At 39.1% G+C, this 24,523-nt stretch overlaps 1 protein-coding gene across 2 annotated transcripts in view; it reads right to left on the reverse strand.

Moving 5' to 3' along the window:
* The window catches only part of tub (TUB bipartite transcription factor), a 60,955-nt gene extending 36,462 nt beyond the window's left edge, over nucleotides 1-24,493 (reverse strand). For both annotated transcript variants that reach the window (XM_006780190.3, XM_035906424.2), the window contains exon 1: nucleotides 24,288-24,493. In XM_006780190.3, the coding sequence (XP_006780253.1) occupies nucleotides 24,288-24,343 (56 nt within the window). In that variant the 5' untranslated portion in view covers nucleotides 24,344-24,493. The remainder of the gene's footprint in view (nucleotides 1-24,287) is intronic.
* Between the last annotated feature and the right edge of the window lie 30 nt (nucleotides 24,494-24,523).

Genomic DNA, 24,523 nt, shown 5'->3' on the forward strand with positions numbered 1-24,523 from the left:
GCTTTTTTTTGTCTTCTGCCCTTTGTTCTGCTCCTCATAAGCAACACATGAACAAACAGTCAGCTGATTCACATTGAATTCGCGTTCAAACTGAAATGCCTTCCCATGGAAACTAAGGCTGACTGTGTCACTGTGACTCCTGGCAGTCCTTATGAATGATTTTAATCTGTGTATGTAAACCACAAACTGGAGGACTGCTGTGAACACATCACATCCTAACTCAGCATCTTTATGAGGAGGCATAAGATGCTCTTGTTCTCTATTTGTCACACTGCCTCCTGTGACACACACACACCTCCACTGGTTCATTCCTGTGACCATGGCAACAGCTGAGACTAATTACCACTTAAAAGCTCACTGCTAGGCTATTTAACCACAATATCTACGTCAGGAAAAGACACACACGCACAAACTCAAATACAAATGCATTACCACCTCGCTAGTTGCCATAGCTATGATTAATTAACATCTGGCTGAGCCTGCAGTGCACATTACTGAGATGCTGCAGTCAGTGGCAGGGTTTATTTTTCTTGGCCAACAGGGGGACTCGCCGAACTCAGACAGGGGGGTGTAGTGATGAATCGTGGACACATGGAGGTGCTGCAGAATAGCACAACTTTTTCAATTGCAGGCCTGAAGAATCTGCAAATTTCCATATGGTTTTGACCAGCGTCACATAACTTAAAATAATTAATATACCCATTAGAAAAGTATTAGGGTGTCTTTAGAGTGCTGGAGAAGTGAAAATGTAATATCAACTATAGTCTGGAGTTGTGGAAAATTGTGGAAAATGCAATAAAAGTCAGTGACATTAAATTTCAATGTAGGATTTCTATTTTATGAAGGTCATAAAAGTAAAAACAAAACAAAGGTCTTTCTCAACAGCATTTCAGTGGTATCGGTCGTTGATAATGCAACTCACCATATCAATTTCAGGTCTTTCCACTCATATATCTTCATTCATCTGCTGCCATTACGGGATTTTCCCTACTCTTTACCATTTACAGCAGTTATTACCACGCAGGGGTACAAGTACAGGAGTGCAAGTGAAGTAAGTGTGGGTACTAATAACTTGACTTACCTGAAATATACAAATTACATCTTTTCAGAATTAGATTAATCTACACAAGTTAAGACAGACAATAGGAATGCACTAGGGATTAAGATACAAACATAAATATGAGATTAAAATGAGCAGCAAATGCTAGTTTATGGACAGTAAGTTGGGATTTCTTGTTACATAATTAACAACTGTTAGGTCTAGTAACTAAAAGTAGTGAAAATGCTATTCAAGAAATAATCAACCTTAAAGTTAAGCATTAACAGTTAAAGCTGCTTACAGTGATTGTTGAATGTTTAGGTCCTGTAAACATATTCATTAAGAGTAAATGATGAGCTGACATCTGAAAAATATCAGATATGGTAAACAGCTAAAAGTAGCAAAAAGAAGTGTGGGTATGTTATATGAAAAAAGTTTGGAACTATTGGTTTATGTAAAAATATTTTTTTTAAAATTAGTTGTAATTACACAAAAAAAGATGTGCTGCAGACTGAGCAGTATGAAATGCTGACTGGTCTTGTTTTATCTAACCTAATCACGTCAGTGGACCAAACATTTTTACATCCCTTAATCATTACAGAACAAAAACCATTCTGTACTTTGGACTTCAGCCAATCGGTACAGTGAGAATCTCATTACACATTAAAAACATCATCACACATTAAAAACTGGAGTGAACAAAACAAATCACTTGGTCTACGAAACATACTGTGCTTCCAAGCAAGTTTCCATCTGTGTGTGTCAGGAACACAGTTAAAGACAGATTAATAAACAAAGTGAACAAAGCAGGGTTAATAGAAATAAATAAATATATATATATATATATATATATATATATATATATATATATATATATATATATTAGGGGTGCAACGATACTCATATCGATATTGAACCGTTCGATACAGTGTTTTCGGTTCGGTACGCATATGTATCGAACAATACAACATTTTTAATTTATTTTATCAACTTTCCTTCTGACGATGCTGTCTGTGTTGAGCGCTCAGTGGATCTGCGCTCGACAGTGCAGCCTAGGCGGAGTAGTCGAACACAGATTCACTGAGCGCAGGGCAAGCTAGCTAGACAGAAGTTAAGCTCGTTGCAACATGGCAAATTGAACCTCCCCCACCCTCATTCAGATCTGGCGTTTGGAACTATTTTGGTTTTCATGTGACGTATGACCCTGAAGGTAAGCGTGTCATGGACAAAAGTAAAACAGTATGTTGGATGTGCCAGCAATGCTCAATTGGTGGGAACTAGTGTGTTAGCGCAGTTAGCTCGTTAATGTGTTGACGTCTTCCAGCCCCACTCATGAGGCGATCCGCGGTAGCTCGTTAACGGAGATTTGCCGTGTTGTGACCTTAACGTCATTTCAGATTAACGCTGACAGCACTAGTGGGAACACAACCAATATGACTGCACATTTACTCCGACATCATCCTAGTGCAAAGACAAGTGGAAGCAGACAAAAACAAGCACGCATGCTACAAACTTTACCCGAGTCATTTAGACAGCCGTTAGCACATGATTCTCCTTATGGGGACCTGATATGTTTAATATGCTGCTGAGAATATAGCCCAGAAGAAGCGTATAGTATAGCTTTTATTTTGGAAAGAGACATTTCTCCATAATAAACTCTCTTTTCCAAAGATGAGTGATTCCTCATTAAGATACAGGGCTCGCAAAATCGCTAGCCCGACGTCCTGGGGCTTTTTTCCAGTCGGGCTACCAAAATCTATCTCTGCCCTGCCCGTCGGCCTATCGTAGGAAGGAAAAATATATGTCAATGCTTTTGCATTCTTTCGGAAATGTAGCTGGGTAATTATGTCATTGGCATCGGCCACTGTCAATATGTGACATACTGAAATCGCGTTTGAATTTGCGCTTGTTTTTTGCTTTCACTTTGCAATCGCGTGAACTGTGTATAGAAAGCGACAGTACTGATTGGTGAGTGATGATAATTTGCGCACCAATTCCTCTGACATCGTCTTATCAATCGTTAGCTTACTATGCAAACATGACAAGTGAAATCTCCTGCAGCTTAAACATGTGAGAGGTTGATCGCGCAGAGAATCGCTGAGCGTTATGTTAGTGCGTGTGTAAAAGCAGCAGGATATATATTTTAGTTCTGCTGAGCCAAATAAGACAGGTCAGGGTGAAGAAGTGACAAAACGGAAAGGTTATGACAAATCAGACTATAAGGCAAAAAGAAAGTGCAGCTTTATGGTTTCATGGACAAACGAATTTCTGTGGCTGCAATATGACGAGCTAAATAACCAGGGCTGCACATAAGTGGTCCGCAGGTGCGCATTCGCTGTCAAAATAAAAACCCGCACAAGATAAGAAGTTGCAACGCGTGTTTGCGTACATAAGATTTTCAGGAGGAGGACAGACATTTGTTTAGAACTCTTAAAGATGTCGAAGAAGCTCCTTTAAGCAATTACTGTGATGTTCCTCCACCTCCAAAGAAATGTCAGAAGGAGTCCGAACCACAAAAGAAGCACGTGTTCTCGGAAAAGTGGTTGCAGGAGGTGAGCTGGCTTCAAACAAATGATGAACGCACAGAGATGTGGTGCAGAATGTGCCGTGAAAATTTAATAAATGACAAATTAATAAAAAGGCATGAACATTTTTTTTGTATCGAAAAAATATCGAACCGTGACACCAAAGTATCGAACCGAACCGAACCGTGAATTTTGTTGTATCATTGCACCCCTAATATATATATATATATAGTTTTCAGTCCACTCATTTTCTTCCACTTATCCAATTCAGCATTATGGGGGGCCAGAGCCTATCCCACCTGGCATACGTGGGGTACACCCTGGACAGATTGCCAGTCTTTCACAGGGCGACCACAGAGAGACAGACAACCTTTCACACTCGCATTCACGCCTATGGGCAATTTAGAATCACCAGTTAACCTAACCCCACTAGCTGAATGTCTTTGGACTGTGGGAGGACGCTGGACTACCCTGAACTCACCTGGCACACATTATATAAGGACTGAACTCACTTCCAGTTCAGTCTTTTCATTCCCACATGGGGTTGCAGCTGAGGTGAGTTTGAGTTGATCTTCTGAGTTTAAACCTTTATTCTTAAGTTAGTGACTTACAGTCCAACCTATAAATAACTATATGTTGTTCGCTATAAACATCGCTATAAACTATAATCGCTATAAACAACTATATGTTGATGATGAAGGTGATGAAAGGACAGATTGAGATAAGACTGCGTGCTCACACTCGGTCTGCTCATGGATGAGGGTTGCATAATTACACAGTACCATGCCACCCATGTATGGACCTTTGTGGGCTTGAACCCATTCACCAGGAGCTCAGGATCACCCTGGAATTGCTATTACCGAGTGTTTGACCATGATTGCCAGGGGCTGCCAGGGCTGCTGCCATTCCCTTGATGTCATTTTGAATTTTTCTGACTCCACTAATAATGCTAATTTCTGGGTTCTTATCTTTACTGTTTTTAAATTGGCTCTTAAACCTTCATTGCAATAAAACAGTGGAGAGAAGACAGAAACACTAAACGGCCTCAGGGTGGAGTCAAACCTGGGCCTTATGCCACATGGGTTGTCTGCTCAACCCAGTGATGAGCTATACTGGCTCTGAAAAGCCCTATGGCATGTTCAAGATACCTCAGAACTCTGGTGTTAGATCAACTGAATCAAGTCATCGTAGTTCACCTCTCTTTCTGACTAGTTGTCCTTTGAAAACATTTGGTTGTAGCAGCATTTGGGTGGTGCTTCTGTGCACACAGCCACTGTGTGTTTGAAATCACCATATTAAGGACAACTGTCCCTTTTGAAGTCATACTGATCAAGGAGTATAAAAGCTGTGGGGTCAAGCATTAAAACAGTGAAGTTTAACTTACAGGAATTATTTTCACATATCTGATGTCATTTTTTTTATAAACTTGGAAAGAGATTAAATGAGAATATACACAATATATGTATATGTCAGTATGTATGGATATGGCCTTAAAACATGATTTCTGATTACACTGCTGTTACACAAACACACAAGCTTGTTGCTCAAAAACTTCATATTTTACGCCATGGTTTTTTACCATAGCAACCAGCTCCAGGGCATATCCCACACACATTCACCAGTGGTGCAGAGCTATGGAAGTGAGGAAGCATAAATGAATAAAGAGACCAGCTAGAGAAAGCAGAATTACCATATTTTATCTTTCTGGGCCTTTTAAACCAATTTTCAGGAAAAACTGCAAAGAATACAGTTCAAATGCAAACGAGAAATCCACAGTGCAAATGTATCTTTCCAGATTTTTCTTTTCTTCCCCTCTGCACCGGGGTGGAAAAACTGTTCTGCAATGCCAACTGTTCTGTAGTTAAAGGCAGTAAAGTTCACCAACTACATAGCTTCAACTACCTTTATTTTCTAAACACTATAGCGTGATTTTATCCACGGTGCCTCGTGCAGCTGGGTGAAAATAAGCCAATTTACTTCCAAGACCAATATTATTGGGAGCCCTAAAATGATGAAGATAACTACACTGAGCAGAGGTGAATTACCGCTGCAACAAATTTCTACTGGGGCCATCTGGCATAACTGGGCAAAGCCTTCCCAGCTGGAACAGAAACAAGTAGCCCCTTTCAGGCAGCTGCTGATATCACATTGTTACCACTCCACAGTCTAAAGTCAATGGCTAGACAGAATCGTTTTGAAATTGTATCATAGCTGTTGCTGGCTGAAGAAGACACTGTGTGGTATTGTGTAAATGTTAAGTGTCCTCTATAATACTCTGACTGCATGACAAGTGCAGTTGTGTTCATTCCCTTGCAGTTTGCAAAAGTAAAAGCAAACGCTATTGAAACAGTATGAGAAGAGGGGAAAAAAGCCAGCAAACATCCAAATGCAAAGAGGTCACGTTTGTATAATTATGTGTTCAGAGTAGTTTTTAACACCAACATTTTTCACCTAAACACCCTTATCCCTTTCACAATGCATTGTGAATGCAGTTTTTTGTTGTTGTTGTTGTTATTGTTTTTTTGCAAATACAAAATGTGTGTCCTCCTTGGCACAATCTCCAAGACAATGGCATTCTGCAATTTTTTTCTTCTTCGTAGCAACCATCTTTTCATGCCCGGGGCACAGCTGGACTGTCATGCTGCTTCTGATTCCTGCTCCAAAGCACACCTGCTGCTGAAAGGGTAAACACAAATCCACTTTGATGTAAAGAAGTACCAGTAACATCTCCTGTTATAATAAGACACCAAAGGCATTAAAGTGAGGAGGCTACAAACAGACTGGTGCCACTTAACAGTGATTATGATTTATGAAAGGAAAGAATGCCGTTCATTTCAAGAATGTGATGCTGACAAAGCAAAAAAAACAACAACCTTGATTTACATCAGCAGATTTAAAAATGAAGAACTTAGTCATACGTGCATTAATTTCCTTTGACAATAAAAGTCCACATATTTAAAGGGTTTTTTGTACAAAAGAAATATGATCATAATAATAACATAAAAGATCATTATGAAATGTGTTTAGATGCTTCTAAAGGTTCTTTGTTTTACATTAGGAAGCTTAAAATTAGAGACAAATCCATTCATAATCAAATGCTGCTTTAGAGTGTATGTCAAACTAAAGACCTGCAGGCCAAATCTAGCCCATTGGAACATCTGAATCTGACCTGTAACTCTTCATATTCTACATTTTGGCAGGAGTAGTTGTGGCTGTAGTCACACTTGAAACAGCAAAACAGAAGGGTGCACCAACACTGAACCTTCAGACTAACAAGCCAGCACAAAACAGAACAGTTGATGCCAGAGGCAGCCAATTTCAAGAGAGATGTGAAGCTGAGGTAGTTCTTCACTGAGTGTAAGAGTCATGTTGCCACAAGACACTCTCTGTTTTCAAGGAATATATTTCATTGTCGTCATTTTGACATGTGAATCCACCAGAGGAGATGTGGAGCAATGAAGAGGGAAAAGAGCCTTCGGAAAGTTGCTGAAATTAAAAGTCGCACACAGCTACAACAAATTTGCTTCTTCAATCAAAATTTCAACCAGATGGAGCCTTAAAGGAGAAACTGCAACTATTATATGCAGTCTACATTCCTATAAGCTGTATATGAATAAGACATTTGGCCTAAAGGCTGGGAACCAATCTAATATTTAAACATTAAATATAAATATGATCAATTTCTTTTTACATTAAACATTACAGAGAAAATAATGAAACCTTGTCAAACATTCAGCACACTCTCGCTCTTTTTCGATCGGCTTCTTAAACACTTCAAAGTAAAGATTATCATCAAGCAGCAGTGGGGGAGGTTTAAGGTGTTATATCCATAGCTGATAGTGTTTTCTAGACACACACACAGACTGTGGTAGGACAGCATAGCGGGCAGTAAATAGAAGCGAATAAAAACATTTCTGATAGCATCACATCTTTGTGAGCATTTCATAAATCTAGATCAAGAGCTATATTTAACTGCACGTCACAAAATGTCACAATCAGACCATAACTAATCTTTAAGATCCAATAAAAATGTATCTGTTTGCTTTGCAGATTCTACATTATCAATAGTCTTGACCTAAAAAATTCCCATAAGGTGTCCCTGGCAGGTGAGAGATAAGCAGGCGGTATAGTGGCGGCTGGTTTAACCCTTGGAGAGTGTTTCAAGGGTTACTTTGGTTTTTATTTATCGAGTTTTGGTTCCAGTTTTGATTTTTATTTATATAGTTTCATGTTATTTTGTGTTTTTTCCTTACTGTAAATACCTGCCTTTCGTGTTTAGTTGTTTAGTGCTTTTCTGACATCTTGTTTAGTATCTACAGCATAGATACGTCATAACTGCAGACCTTTCTGAAATGCTACACAGTAACTTTTAGCATAAACCGAGCTGGTAAATACATTTACCCCAGGGGGCCATGTAAGAAACTGGGACTGTCTTTGGCAGCTCAAAGAGAGAAACTCTAAGTGTTGACCACTTGCTTTAGTCTTTTAATTATTTCCTGCTTTTTATTTTTTCAAAGCTTTACTTTCTGCTGTGTAGCTCTCAGGCAAGAAACTAATGCCGCTGTGTTGCTTTCTTCAATGCTTCTGGTTGTATTTTAATGAAAAATGTTTAACTTCTAGTTTTTCAATTTTGAGTGTGTGCTCTAGAGCTGTTGGAACAATTCACCATCCACTCAATCATCTTTCTGCATGTTTATATTGTATAACTGTCCACATTTCTAATCAGATTAGCACCTCTTTGGGAATTACACAAGTTCCAGTAATTGCCAGATTGTCTCTGCCTCACATTAGGGCAATGTTTAAAGCTCCTAGCCTTGAAGCATCATCACCAGAGGACATGCTGACAGCTCTCCACATGTCAACAGCAAGCCAACACACAGAGGAAGATGTCAGTGGAAGAGCTTCTCCACCTTTGCACCCGGTGTCAGTCCTTACTTTAAGGTTGGTCAGCTGGCTCTGAGTTTCCTTTTTTACCTGCAGAGGAAGGAATAGGCTGGCTTTGTGCCATGCAGTCCTTATAAACACTCTCTGATCTCCACTGAGAAAATCTTTGATTTTCACTGCCACTAGAATTAGATTAGTAAGACCTCAAAAACAGTTCACTTTTCAGCATATAGGCATGCACCTAGAAGTGCATAAATACCTTATAAATAAAGAATTTGATTTTATCACCCTATCAGTACAAGTAGTAGGTATAAATCAATTCTGATATCAGCCCTGACCAGTGTTGGGCAAGTTACTTTGAAAAAGTAATTCTAAAAGTAATTAATTACTTGAAAAGTAACTATTGTGTTACTTTAAAAAAAATTTTTTTAACCCTCTGGGGTCCAGGGTATAATTGGCCATTTTTGACTACTTTTGATTTTCCATCTACATTTCACCTTTAAAAACTATTTAATTTGCCTTGTTTGGTGTCATTCTTTTCAGCACAACCTCATGTGTCTGAATTTACAGTTATGTTTTTTTTTTTTGACATACTGTCTTAACACAATTGATCTAAAATCAGACAAAAAACATAAAATCTGAGTAAAAAAAGTGATATTTCTACTGTAACAACCACAAACATGTTTACTGAATCATATTTCATAACTTTAAATGCAAATATAAATTGTCAATTTTAAAATCCTATGTACAAGTTTTGCAAACAAAGTTATTTGCAGCCATTTACCTTTTTTTATATAACTATTTCAAACTATTTACATAACAATCAGGGGTTCTGCATTCAATAAGCTGCCACACAAATTATTTGTGCCACTCAAAAAATAATAATTTCTGTCCACTATAAAGGAGAACATCACAGCCTGATGCCTGCAGGCCTGACAGCAGCAGCTGTATCACTCATCCTGTTTTTGACCTGGAGGCAGCAGTCGCCTCATTGTTCTGACACACAACACAAAACTGTCCACAACACTACACACTAACTACACACATGCTAAACGTCACAAATCTCTCACATCTCAAAACTCGCTCACTCGCTTTTTCTGCCCTCTCTCTCTCTTTCGCGGTCTTCCCCCTTTTCTAAACAACCAAATGTCATGTTGCCATATCATTTTTTCATTGGTCGACATGGTGCATTTTTCCACTAACATGAAAGGGCAGGGATTTTTTGGTCATAAGCAGAGATCTTGCTAGTGCTGTCCTTAGACACAGTAGCGGTTTTTGATGGGCGACAGGGACGGTTGCTCGGGGCGGCATCGTGGTGGGGGGCGGGCATCACGGGCATCAGCAAAAAATATTTTTACTCGTACTCATGCTGCCCCGACGTCATGCCAGCGTTGCATCGGTGCGCCTGCTTGCTGCTGAAGTCAAAGTAAACTTTATTATCATCTCTCTATATACAGTCCAGTATATAGAGAGATGACGAGGCTCCAGTTACAGCAGTGCAAGTAAACAAACAATATATATAAGAAGAGTAAGAAAATAAATGTACACTTTAGGACTCGGGGTAAAGGGATCAAAAACAATTTAAAATGTATAACTTACAGTTTGATGATTTAAAGTCTCACACACAACCTGTCGAAAGGGAAGGGGGGCCCTGCTGCTTCTAAATAGAGCACATTTCATTCATAATGTTGTAAATCCAAATCCATTATGTATTCATGATTTGAATCCTGGGTTGTGTGAAATCCCAGAAATAAACCCTAGACAAAGCAAATCTGTGAACTAAGGTGTAGGTCTATTAGGTTATGTTGTGGTGATCCTCGAGTTGGGGGATGGGTGTTCATACTGGAGTGCAAAATTTAAACCAATGGAAGATGGACAAGAAAAGTTCAAAGCCATCAGGTGCTCAGTTTAGAAAAAAGAGAAAAGAAGAGGAGGAGAAATGAGCAAATGATACAGGTAAGTAGATGTGTCATTGGATAATGGCAGGTCATCCTGAAACAATCATATTCAGAATACTTTATTAATCCCTAAGGAAATTATGTGGGTTACAGTTGCTCCAAGAAGAAATGGTAGAAATAGTAACAGTAACAGACTAAACTCCAAACAATACATTATGTTACAGATTTTACACATTTAAGAAATAGCACTAATATATACAGATCACTCAATTATAAATATCAAGGATTAACGAAGGTGATTATAAATAAATATCAAGAAAATTGACAAGAATATTCCAGAGTAGAAAAGAGCGTGTGTAAAAAGGGTGTAACTATTGCAAGGTTCACAGTGTGTTAGATGGAGGAGTTGTACAGGGAGATGGCCACGGGAAGGAATGATTTCCTGTGTCGGTCAGTGGTGCTTTTTGGTAATCTCAGTCTCTCACTGAATGTGCTTATGTGACTAGCCAGCACGTCATGGAGTGGGTGGGAGGTATTATCCGACATTGTCTTTATCTTGGACAACATCTACCTCTCGGACACCACCCTAACAGAGTCCAGCTCCATCCCCACAACATTGCTGGCCTTGTGGATCAGTTAATTTAGTCTGTGACCCTCAACCTGCTGCCCCAGCATGCAACAGCATAGAGGATAGCACTGACCAAAACAGAGATACAACAAGATAACATCAATTAGTAGGGATAGTGAAAACGTCTGTTAGTCTCTTGGCTATGATAGTAAACAGTAGACACTAATGTAGCTTACTGAATCTTTTGGACTGTGTTCAGCATAACATTAATTAGTCACTGTCAATTCTTGATTTGTCCTATTCTTATTGTATGACGAATTATGATGGCTGTTTGGTAGCCGTTTGCATACTATGCATACTCTCTCTCTTCATATGTGTATGCGTGCGTGTGTGTGTGTGTAGGGGGGGGGGGGGGGGGGGGCACCAGAGGGAATGTTCGCCCAAGGCGCCAAACAGGCTAGGACCACCACTGCTTAGACAGTAAATGCAACGAAACTATTGAGGAAAAAACACATGTATATATTGTTTATCGTGACTCTGGTTTTACGTGGCCTATCAACACAATTTAAAAACTATATCACCTTGTTGCTTTGTCATCTTGAAGTGGTCATGTGATTGGCTTACAACGACTACTACATTCTTCCTCAGTCAAACAGCAGCACTCATGCAATTGCTTAGCTCCAGGTGTTGTGCTAGAAAGTGATCGTCTGCAAGAAAGTGGTTGCTGTCCGCGGGAGCGCGCGGAGCTGCTAAAGCTGTAGCGCACTGATTACTTACAGCTACTTCCGTGCAACTGACATAAGATGCGGTAAGCTGAACACAGCTTCAACCGTCTGTTTGTTGAAAAATAGTAACGCGACCGCACAGCATTTTCTTGTTAGTAACGGTAACGTCGTTGTAACGATAGAAATGGTAATTAGTTAGATTACTCGTCACTGAAAAAAGTAACGCCGTTAGTAACGCCGTTAGTAACGCCGTTAGTAACGCCGTTAGTAACGCTGTTACTTGTAACGCCGTTACTTGTAACACGGTTATTCCCATCACTGGTCCTGACAGTGCTAGTCTGGTTTTGCGTCTGGTGTCTTTAATTACTCTGGTCCACCTGGCTGGTGAAATATTGCAAAAAGTGTGCAACAGTAAACACAGTATTGGTCATATTTTTTGCCTTTGCCTAACAAGCATAAATTTCCTGGTTTGATCCCAGGAGGAGCAACAAATCCCTTTGGGGTTGTGTCAAGAAGGGCATCAAGTGTAAAAATCTGCCAAATCAAACATGTGGAGCTACCTGCTGTAACAATCTCTTGTGAACAAAGGAGCGTCTTAAGGACCTCATCCTAAATTTGGAAGTAGTGAGTTGGGATGATGGCAGCCATGACAGTAACCTGCTATTATTCAGCAACATACGGATCACCGATTTGTAGTATTTTTAGCATTTTTAGTATTTGCTAAATAACAATACATTTTTTCTGTCTATGTAATACTTGCGTTCACAGGAAAATATTTCAACAAACACTAATTAAGGTGTCATGACAACCACTTTCACATTTTTCTCAATGCACCCTAATTTCCTGAGTTTGTTATATTTCTTTTGGTTATTGTTATTATTATTGCGGAAAAATTCAGCCTTCTCACATGGACACTGATGAATCAATCTCAAACCTTTTTGTTGGCTTATTCGCGGTTCCCATTTAAAGTACACGCTTCTTTTGTGACTCATTTTTAAAGCCACCCACAATGACCCAAGCACACAATAGATTCCCACTTCAGAAGCTCTCAGTATATTTCAAACCAGTGTCATCTGGCACTTATCACAGACTTTGATTGCGACAAAGTGAAATCCATTATTCTTTAGACACTAGAAATTCATGGCATGCTTTCTACACTAGTAGCTTAAAAAGAGAGCACACATAAACACCGAGTGTCAGCATTTAATGATATGGGCACTTCACACTCCTGGCCACAAATTGATCAACTGCGGTCGAACCTAGAATGAGTTGTGAATCAGTTACATGGGGGCGTCACTGCTTAAACAATGCACTCTGTCCTTCACAGCACATATAAATAATATCACTCGGCCTTCCTACTTTCATCTCTGTAATATTAACCGTCTTCGTCCCTCACTCACACCACACAGTACCGCCATACTTGTCAATGCTCTTGTCACATCTCATCTGGATTACTGTAATTCGCTTCTCTATGGTTTACCTCATAAAGTTGGTTCAAAATACAGCTGCTCATATTATTTCCAGAACTAGATCCACTGAACATATAACACCTGTTCTTAAACAGCTCCATTGGCTCCCAATTCACCTCCGTGTCAATTTCAAGATCCTGCTTCTCACTTTCAAAGCGCTTCATAACTTTGCTCCTCCATATCTATCCAATCTTCTCCATACATACTCACCCCTTCGTACACTCTGCTCTTCTTCAGCTTCCCTTCTGTCAGTTCCACCTGCTCACCTGACTACCATTGGACTCAGAGCCTTTAGTTGTTCTGCCCCGAGACTTTGGAATGCACTTCCACTTGCTCTACGGACCACACACTGTCTCACCACTTTTAAATCACTACTCAAAACCCATCTGTTTAGAATTGCATACACCTGACCTGTCTTAGGCCATTTTACCTTGCTCTGTTTTTATATTTGCTTTTATACTTTTATGACTGTTTATGTCTAAATTGTATCTACCATGTTTGCTATATATACATTTTTCTTATGTTTTTTATGGTATTGTTTACGTGCTACTGTGAGGTGACCTTGAGGGTCTGAAAGGCGCCTATAAATACCATTTATTATTATTATTATTATTATTATTATTATTATTATTATTATTATTATTATTATTATTATTTCACATGAGTCTGATGTAGTTGTTTTAGTTTTGTTTGTGTACACCTCTGATAAACGCACCAGATCGAATACAGGCACAGGAATCGAAAACTTTCAAGAAATTCCATCACAGTATTACAACCTTTACAGTACTGTTCAACCATGCAACAAAGACTTCCAAAAAATACAGATTCATGGCACATTCGTGTAATATGCATCATGTTTTGCCAACAACTGCAAACAAAAAACAAAGAAACTTGAGGACAACAGTTGCATGTCTGGTTGTGTTCTCAGAAAACAGCTGGTGGGATACTCATCAATATAAATAGAGCAGTGCTGCATGATCTGCATTTGTGATGAGTGATCAGAGATTAAAGGCAAAAGAAAGAGTCAACTTTACTCCTACGTGGCCCTCATCAACATTGTTTTTCAATGACACATACACATTCATGCAGATGAAATAGGCCGATGTGTCTGCTCTCCTCTGTCCAACAGATAATCACCGGCTAGACTGCTGTCGTTACCAGCTTTCAGCAGTGTGTTGAGAAGTCTTTCAAACTACTAGGAAATAAAATATCTAAGGAGCATTTCAATGTTACAACCAATTTTACAGACAAAATTGAAGAAAAAGAACAAAACAAGATGAGGGAAGAGCCTCCATGGCTTTAAATGGTTAAATGGGGAAACTAAGAAGAAATCTACATACACAATATAAGCTATTTTCCCCAATTTGCTATACCTAACTATTTAGCTCTATATACACAAGGGAGCTGAAAGGAAACTGAGCTCTGGAGGCTCCGAGTTGCATCTTATCAGGCCATCTTGACCCTTCATCTCTATGATAGTGTTCACTGAGTAGGTGTAAGAACAAAATGTGTCCTCAGCATGTAGGTCCAAAATTGAACAGGCTCCACCACGACATACCAGCAGAAGCACATGCACACAACACGCCTATACACCTACAAAACGTAGGAGAGCCGTAAAAAGCAAATTCAAGTCAAATGCAGTAAACACCCAAGTTTCTCTTCATCACCAGAAACCACTTACTCCTTCAGCTTTCAGTAGAAATGACTTGTTTAAAATGTAGCTAGATTTTCCCTGGCATACTATTAAGAGCAACAGCTACAGCTACAGAAATGGCTCCAAGATCTGATCTTTTTTGTTTTGTTATGTTTTTTCTCTCTCTTTCTCTCTTCCTGTAACCACAGGCTTTTAAGGTTGCCATAATGAAACCTATAGACTAGAACCTGTGTTTAACCCAATTAGAGGTGTATATCTACGTCCTTTTCTTTCTTTCTTCCTTTTTTTTCTAAAATATGTTCAACCAATCAGTGATGCAAAATGAAAACAGAAAATGCCCTGGGTAGCGTTATGGTGGTGTCCAAAAACACTGTGAGAAAGAAAGCTCTAGGAATGCTTTCTTTCATCTGCACAATTTGGACAAAATTAGTACCATCTCATTTCAAAGAGATGCTGGACAAAGTGGAAAAAGCTTTTGAAATTCTTTATTTTTAGGACGTTCCAATAATTCTCTGAAAATCCTCCCATGGATGCAAAATTCATTCAACAATAGTTGTTCAACTGCTTGTTAATACAACAACAACAAAAAAGCTTAGTACAAAAAGTATAATTTCTTTATTATAACAACGGTTCTTCACAGTAGGTCTAATATCATTGAAAGGCTTTTTATTTTCCTTTAAATGCTGCATTTGTAAGGAAAATGCATTTGTGGGTTGAACCGCAGAGCTGAGTATGTATGTTGCGCCCATGAAAAACTTGCCAAATCTTCTCTGCCAATGCCAAACAGCTTATTCTGCTATTGACTTTTGTGTAGTATCATTTATTGGATTTAATTTAATGACTGAAGCCTGAAGAAACATGACATTTCGAAAGTTTAACAGTTTATTCCTTTAACGAACTGGGACTTCAGTTTCATGTGGAAGAACCATTACATGACCAGAACAGCCTGGCACCTCCTCCTCATGGTGGTCACCAGTTTGGTAATCTACTGCTAGGGCATGGCATCCATTCTTCAACCAGTATTTGTCACAAGTCAGCCAATGTGATTGTGTTGGTCACTCTGCATGAACAGCAGTTGCCAGCAATCAGCAAAGCGTTCTCTGCACCTTCTCTGCACCTTACAATCCAACTGCTGTAGGCAGAATGTGGATGAACATCATCCTCCTCCCCATGTTCAGCTTCCAGTGCACGTGATGCCAGCCAAAATGAGCCTGATGGAGAAGGAGAGTCTTGGCAGGCCGCCTGGCAGCCCCATTAAACCAGAGATTGGCTGCGTGCAGTGTGTTTCCAGATTGTCCGGGTAGAGACCTCTCGGTCATCTACAAATCCACAGAGGAACAAACCCGTTACATCTCATAGTACCACAGTATTCCAAAAGAGCACTTTGTTCTCAATGTGCAGGCGTACTTGTCGTACATAACTGGAGAGGCACAGTAGAGGCACATTAGACACCTCTTCTACTATTAAAATTAGATTTGAAGGGTTCCTTTATGATAAAGTTTGGAGTAGGGGCTGTGTCACGTCAGCCAGAACCCAACCTCAGTAATGCTGCTATAGGCTCAGGCTACTGTAGGACCTCCCATTGATACAGCAATCAAAACTATTTTCCTCTCTGACCGTCCTTCCCTCTCTTGGCTTTTATATACAACCATTGCATGTCATTAGGTTTGTCCTTTCTCTCTCCTGCAATTTGTGCTTTGCACTCCCCACAGGTATCACTGACTCCCATGATGCATCTTCCTGATCTCTGGATAATGGTCCCACCAACCTGCTGAGTGTTTTATATTAAAGATTGCTGCTTTTCTTTCCCCTTTTCTTTGTTTTCTAACCAATTTTGAAAGATGGGCTTCCTGAACCTGGTTGGCTGAAGGTTTCTTCCTGTTACCGATACAGGGAGTATTTTTATTTTTCTCCTCAATATCTTTCCAAAAAGAAACTGTTCAGTTGTGAGGTCTTTTGGGAAATGCACGCTGTATAAATAAAAACTGAATAGAAATGATAGAACTGAATCATCTGCACATCACCCAGTATTAAAGTAAAAACACAGTGAGAATTAATTTCTACGTATCAGCATCTTTGTCACCATAAAACAATCAAATAAGCCTCACGCTATTATGCAATGTTTATTTTTCTTGGCAGCTTCCAAAATGGTAGCCCATATCATCTCTGTAATAATAAAACATTTATGTTGATACTGAAAATCTTTGTGTACTTACTTTTCTTTTCTACACAAACAAATTGATCAGAAATCAGTTGGAGAATTAATAATCCATCCCTCTTTATTAGGGAGTCTGTGCATAACACAGGTGCATGTCTCTTCTATTTTTCTAGACTAATAACCAGAAAGAAATGGCTCTCACAGGGGGAGACTTGGGGTTTGGTGATTCAGCAATATATTAGTAACCTAAATTTGACCCCTGATGCTGATGTCCTGCGCTGGCAAGAAATATCTACATCACACAAGCAATCACTCTTAACTGGCTATATCTCCTCTAGGGTCAGTCTATTGCAGCAGTTCATTAGCAGAGAGGCTCCTCATTTGGGCACGCCCAAAACAATGCATTTGTATTTGAAGTAATGGCTTCAGGGCAGAAAAACATGAGATGAAATTGCTGCAAACACACAAAAAAAAAACCCAAAACACATCCTTTAAAGCACAGACTCTGGCACATCTTATAAACCAATGATTTTAAAACACTATAAATATAATTTTACAGAACAAACTGTAGCAGGCTGAGGGACCAGTGGCTCTGACAACAGATTCTTGGGAGATCCAAGCACAGATTTAGAATACTAATTTCACTGTCTGAGCCCTACTGCTGTCACAGTATGACCTCGTCTGTGCCGCTTGTGATCAATGATACAGCAACAGTACCATTGATTTTGTATTTTAGATTGCTGGCTGAGTTGAACTAAAGAGGAATTGCTTCATTAACGAACAAGATTTTATGTCAAATCACTTTTTTTTTAATCGAACTTTTAAAAACAACAGCAGTGCTTTCTTCCACGTGACAGACTGACGACCTGTCTGGGGTGTACCCCACCTCTCACCCTCCAGCTGGGATCGGCTTCAAGCTCCATCTGAATTGGATAAGTGGAAGAAAATCAGATGGATAGATGAATAGAGGGATGGATCATCTGCCTTGGCTGGATTAACAGTCCAACTATAGGAAATATACAGAACAGGTAGTGCCAACATTCAGCAGGTAGGACTCAGTTGTAGGACACGTGCCAGGGACTATTACTGAAGATATGTGTAATAACCGTGCTTGTAGCTGATACACACTAAAAACTGCTGGGTTAAAAATAACTGAATTTGTAGCCCAGTGCTGGGTCACATTTTGGCCGAGCCACCCCTCGGTTGCTTCAACTCAACAGGGTTGGATTATTGGTTTGATCCAGCATACTGGGTTAGGATAACTATCCAAAAGTTGGGTTAAATTGACCAATGTTTAAAGCTGAGGTTACAAAAAATCATAACCCATCACAAAGGTTATAATACAATTCATATTTGGGTAAAATCTAAAGATTTGTACCTACTTTAAATTCCGCATATAAAAAATGAATTTAAGAGAATTCAAGATAAAAAGTACTTTTATTGCCATATGATACATAGAATATAAACAGCAAAATTCATACAAAATATATCAAACAATAAAAGTAAAACTTTTTTTCAGAGTAAAAGTATAATATTATTCAAATGCAGCTGTGTTTTCAAACAAATTACATGTAAAAACCTCAATCATTAAAAAAGTGGTGATTTTGGTTTTTTAAGAACATAAAAAAATCAACTCAACACTTTGGAAAAATGGCAACAGGGAAACTCCCTCTCAGATTATTTCATTTATTTCATGTACCTTTATGAACACTGGTTACACTTACCACTGTAATGTAAATGTCAATGGGAAACTGCTGATTTTCTCCAAAATGATGTAATTAGAATTCTATTATTGAATTTGAAAAAAGTAGCTTTTGTTCATAGATCAAGACAAACACAAAAAGCTTTTGTAAACCATTTACGCAAAATAATTTCCAATGTCTAAAAAATTATACATCTTAAAGAAATGCAACACTCATTGCTATTCTCCTTTCGCCGTTTCACAGCATGGAGGGGGTGATGGTCATCAATGGATTCAGTGTCCAGTGCCGCAAATTCGGAAATAGGACACACTGAAGGCAAAGAAATGCCTTTCAAAGCCTTTTAATCTTTTACAATTAATTTGACATTGGAGTTTACTGTCATAATGCTCTTAACGGTTCCGAACAGGGGCTCCCCATCTTCAGAGTGAGACAACAATAGTGTCATTCCTGATCTGTAGTTTGTACCCTTGTACTCAATCCAAGATGGCAAAAACCCTTCTGTGAAAACAGAAATTCCCTCAAATCCACTTGTCACTTTTTCAAAATCATCTACAGCACCAAGCAGCCTGGTGCTTCCTGGCTCAACTTCAAGGTGATGAGAGAACATCTGGCCAGAAAGAAGAGTGTAGCACATCATTATTTGATGTCTGTAAGCTTGGGTTTTATAAATCTTCGGAAAGTTGCAGTACACATGACTAATTCATAGTCATGGAGCAGAAATGAACTATGCGCTCCAATTTTCTGATGGCTCCAGAATAAGGTAGCATGAAATGGTGATTGGGTTTCAAGTGTCTAAGAGGAAAGAGCTCCAAATAAAGACAGTGGTGTTCCTGAATAAGATGTCTCAAAAAGATTACTGCTCCTTGCGTTAATGAAGGAGAAAGAAATCAACTCCATACGGCTAAGCAATAAAATGAGTAACTCCCAGTATTGGTTTCCCTCTGGAAATCCCCAATAATGAGAGTTAGCAGTCTGAGTAAGTACCATGCCTATGTCGCTGTTTGCCTATATGCAGAATCAGGATTTTTTAAGCCATTGAGTTTTGATAGCAGATGGCTTGTTGCGACTATCACAACCCCCATAGTCAAAACTGGTCAGTCAATGGTCAGGACTTCTTGGTCCATCAATGCATTTAGCGCTAGCTTAATTTCCCAATCCCCAACTCCTTCAAGGATATCATGCATAATATTGGAAAGCAACATTGTCAGTGACATGATAGAACAGCAACTTATTAAGAGAACAATCTCTTTTAATACCAGTTTGAAATTGGTGATGTAGAAGAGAGACTGAGATGTAGTTTTCTTTATCACACACTGCTGAAGGACCTTCAATTGTCTGTACCTTCAGAACATCTCTGTGTATCCGACACCATCTACACACACTGTTCCCGGCAAAACTTTCTGTGTAGCCAAGTATGCTGTTGAGTTTGACGCTGTACCCACAGACCTGTGCCATTCTAGCATTTACACTCCCTTCGAATTGTGGGATTTCCACCTGAAAGCCATTAATTTCCAGATATGTAATTTCATTCACAATTGCCTCCAATACAGCATTTATTCCATGGGTTTTTACATCATCAGTCTTGCTTACTGCCAATAAGAAGTGAGATTTTTAGACTAGCAAGAAACTATTTTGGCATGCACTTAATGATATAGCGATATATGATATAACCCTAGTTTATGGACTGATAGTTTTGATCCAAGTGGATTTACCATCTCACAATCATCATTGTAAAGTGCTAATAGAATAGACAAATTCTCAGAAAGAAGAAGAGTATTTGCAAAGAATGTTTCATCTGTAAAATCTTCAAGGGCTGTTTTTTTTTTTTTCATTTTCTCCATTGTTCCTGGACTTTCAAGAATGACTTTCAAAATAGATTTCAGAGAAACATACTGGAAGGTGTCTCATACTGCTACTTGTTTCACTGTCCCTGTCTCTCCATCGATTTCCTGCATATAGGAAAACCCACGGAAAAGAACTGCTTCTGGCTGTATGAAGTACACAGTTAAAAAAACATCTTAAAAAAACAGTAATATCCCGGCAGCTGGGGTGCCAAAATACTACCGTAAAATAACAGAAAATAACTTTCTCATGAAAATACAGTTATTTTCAGTAATGAAAATAGAGTTTGTTGTGCTAATTTTACATGGGATTTTGCATTTTCCAAGTGCTTTTAGACATTAAATTAGGAACATTGTGATCAAACAATGAAATTACCTATAAACAAGGTCAATGAATGTGGCAATATGAATCATAATACGTAAATGTACAGAAATATACAGTTAACAGTTGGTTTAAATAATAATGGATTGCATGCCCTGGGACAGACTGACAGAAGCGAGGCTGCCATATCGCACCATCGGCCCCTCTGGCCATCACCAGTAGGTGAAGAGTCTTTACCACGGACACAATACCGGGGCTCGAACCGGCAACCTTCTGATCACAAGGCAAACTGCCAACTCTTAAGCCACGATCACCCTAAATAACAATGATAATAATACTTACGTGATGTAACACAAGCTTATAGGAATCATGTTATATACTTTTCCACACACTCATTCCCCCTCCCTTTCCAAACGCCTTCGACGCTTATTCCCTTCCAATGCTGACGGTGGATCAAGGAGACCAGCGCACAGGCTGCAGGCCCGGATGTACTGTCTAAATCGGCTGTCTCTCACCCTTTACCCACCCCTGTTGCTTGTCATGTGTTTCTTTGGTGTATTAAGAGTTTTTTTCATGTGCTATGTGCAGAGGTGTTTTTTTCTGTTCTCAAACTGATCTCCCTGTTGGAGCTCAGTCTGGGGGGAGTTATTTTTTTTCTCCTTATCTTTCCTCATGTGGTGCATTTTCCATTGTTATACCTCTCTGACCTGTCTTCCCCATGTGATGTTTTGTGTAATGTATGTATGGTCGGAGGGTAAGATGGCGTCGCCATTGCGTGCAATAGGTCGGCAGCCTTATGAAATTTCCCCTTGTGGGACTAATAAAGGTATATCAAATCAAATCCATAGCATTACATTTGAATTCAACAGTTCAATCTTTCAAATAACGGACAGATATTTGTGAAATCATGATACATTTGTGAATGTATTTTTACAATCTAAATATGCATATGTACAGAAAAAATATATTTAAAAAACAAGTAAACTGTGTTTTACTATATTTACAGTGGTGTTATGTTATTTTACCTTTGACATGATCTTCTAGAAAGACAGTACAAAACTGTAAAATATACAGTAAGATACTTTGACATTACTATTTTTTGGAACAGTGTATCCAGACTGGGTGAAATACTTCATTTGTCTATATTGTGATTCAAATCCTTAAAATGGTTCAGAGGCTAATGCAAACTCCTCTAAAAGTTTATCTGCGTTTGGCCAGTCTCTCTTAAGAAGATGCCCCCGCCCCCCAATTGTTTATTATCACATAGAAACAGCACTTTGTAGGATTATGCAAGGCAGCTTACAGACTAAAGTTTCTGCAGATATGTTTTTCAAAGGTCGGGCTGCTTTATGCTTCGTTTAAATCTTTATGGTGGTAGCTATCTTTAGTGACAAAAACTCCTTTAACGTTATTTTTATCTTTTGCTCACTGCAAATTTAGACTGAGCCATGCTTGAATATTGTGGAGAGAGGTATTCTTGTAAGTGTGCTGTCTCGCTACAATAACTGACATTAACAGGTGTTGTGCTAATATCAAATGTAATTACATAGACGTCCTATTCGACTTAACTGTTATCATGGCAGTTGACTAGTGCTGACAACTGTACTTACAATAAGAGTACAGCCGATCTATGATTGACACTTAATAAAAGTAAAAGGCAAACGTAAACAGCATGCCCTACTAAATATTGGTGGTGTGTTGGTAGCATAAATACTCACGTACGTCGCGCTCACTATCACATTTCGATTAGTAACAAGCCAGCTAAGCGCAGCTCTTTGCGCGGTCTAGTGAACGATGCCCGGGAAAAGGGGGTCAAACTATTAGCAACCTCTATCTTTTTTTTTTCTTTTTTTTTAAAAATCTAAACAGGATCGGTTATCCTTGCCTTTAGCTTTTATAATGAAAAGACTTTATGTTACCAACATAAATAATTTAGGATAAATTAAATAATTAAATCGTTTAGATTGACTATGCCCCTTTTTCTTTTTTTAAAACCTTTTTCAACAAATGCTGTATAGCAACGCCTATTCTCATACGTTCTTTGTTACAGATACAGTGATCTCTAAACAGAGCAACTTAAGCCTAATTTCAAATAATAACTTAAAATGCTTCGTATCATGTTTTAAAGTAGAAATACCTGTAGCTTTTGTCATCACAAGCTAGCTTGTGTTATCTGGTAAAAGGCTTTTCATAAGCAGGTAAAATTATATAATAAACCAATAAACTGTAATTATCAAAAATAACCCTGTCACTTTAAACTGTAAGAATTCACCTTTTACTTACCATGTTTTATTTCATGGAAGAGGAGAAGTCCAGTGATATATTATCAGGTTGATAAGATAAGATCTAGTTGAAAATGACGGTTTGTGAAGAAAAATGTGCCTTCTTCTGATGCTTGTCTTCAACCCAACCAATTGGGTAAAATTTAACCCAATATTTGATCAAAGCTACCGAGTCTATGACCCAACAGAATTAGTCAGCTGTGGAGTTAATTAACCTCTTAAGCCCCAAGCCTACCTGATCTCCTGCCTTTTGCCCCCGTATCAGGGGGCGTTGGGGCTTAAGAGGTTAAAGAACCCGGCACATCGCCAACCCAACTCCTGAGTCATGACTTTTTAACCGATATTTGGCCTTACTAACCCAACCTACAACCCTTCGACTTCCCAGAAATTGAGTTATGAAAATAACCCAGCATTTTTTAGCATATATAGATAAACATGTAACAGAGTGTGTTTTTTAATTTGGCACACTCAAAGCATGCTATGTTGGAGTCATTTTCATTGGTCAAGGCCATTCAGAAGGACTGACTCATTCACACTTACCACTGACATTATGGCAATGCCATCCCACACACACCAAATGAATATTTTTGTTATTATGGCATGCAAATGTGTCATGAATCACACACTTTCAAAAACTGCTACGGTGAAGCTGAGAGGAACAGTGGCTGTACAGGGTGGGTGTATCTTTTATGCTTTCTGTGTTCATACTCCACATGCCTGTTTTAATTTTTAACAAAATGTGAGGTTTTGATCACAGTCACCCCTACTGGGACCCAGTCTGCCAACTTCCTGCCTAATTAAGTGAAGCTCTGGGATCACTGTAATGAACGAACAAAGTCACGTTTCCAGCATAGCTAGATAGATAGGTGGACAGAAACAGCCTTAAGCATAAACACTTCAGCCGTTCCCAGGGGAATGTTTTGGTGATGGTGGGCTGCCTGGGAAGGTAGGACATTTCTGAATACATCATGACAAAACAGAGTGAAGCAAACATCCGGTGTAGCAGACAGCAAACACACTACGATGCTCAGGCTACTGATGTACTCTTATCACATTTCCTGCTCGGTTTCACCTGCCAACTAACCTAATTCCGCAGGGGAGGGGGTCCTCAAAGATGTACAGCCTAAACCTTAAGAATATCGCCCTTGAGTGACACTACATGCGAAACGCATCACACCTCATACTGGTTACAATTGGCATTATGGGAAAGCTCGCTTACCTGTCATAACTCCATCTACTGTAAGACATACTCCTGTTGCTGCTGACTCCCTCCATGGCAGGGATTGGACTGGATGGTGAGACGGCAAAAAATAAAAAAATAAATAATAAAAGAAAGGAAAAAAATCAAAGCGCAAACGCTGCCCTCCTCTTCGTTGCCACGGCAAAGACGAACTAATGGAATCGCCGTTTAGTGAATGAGCAGGATGGCTCCGCGCAGCCAGACGCTATCCTATG

Source organism: Neolamprologus brichardi, chromosome 1, assembly GCF_056152115.1.
Source record: "Neolamprologus brichardi isolate AB-2024 chromosome 1, ASM5615211v1, whole genome shotgun sequence".
Classification (NCBI taxonomy): domain Eukaryota; kingdom Metazoa; phylum Chordata; class Actinopteri; order Cichliformes; family Cichlidae; genus Neolamprologus; species Neolamprologus brichardi.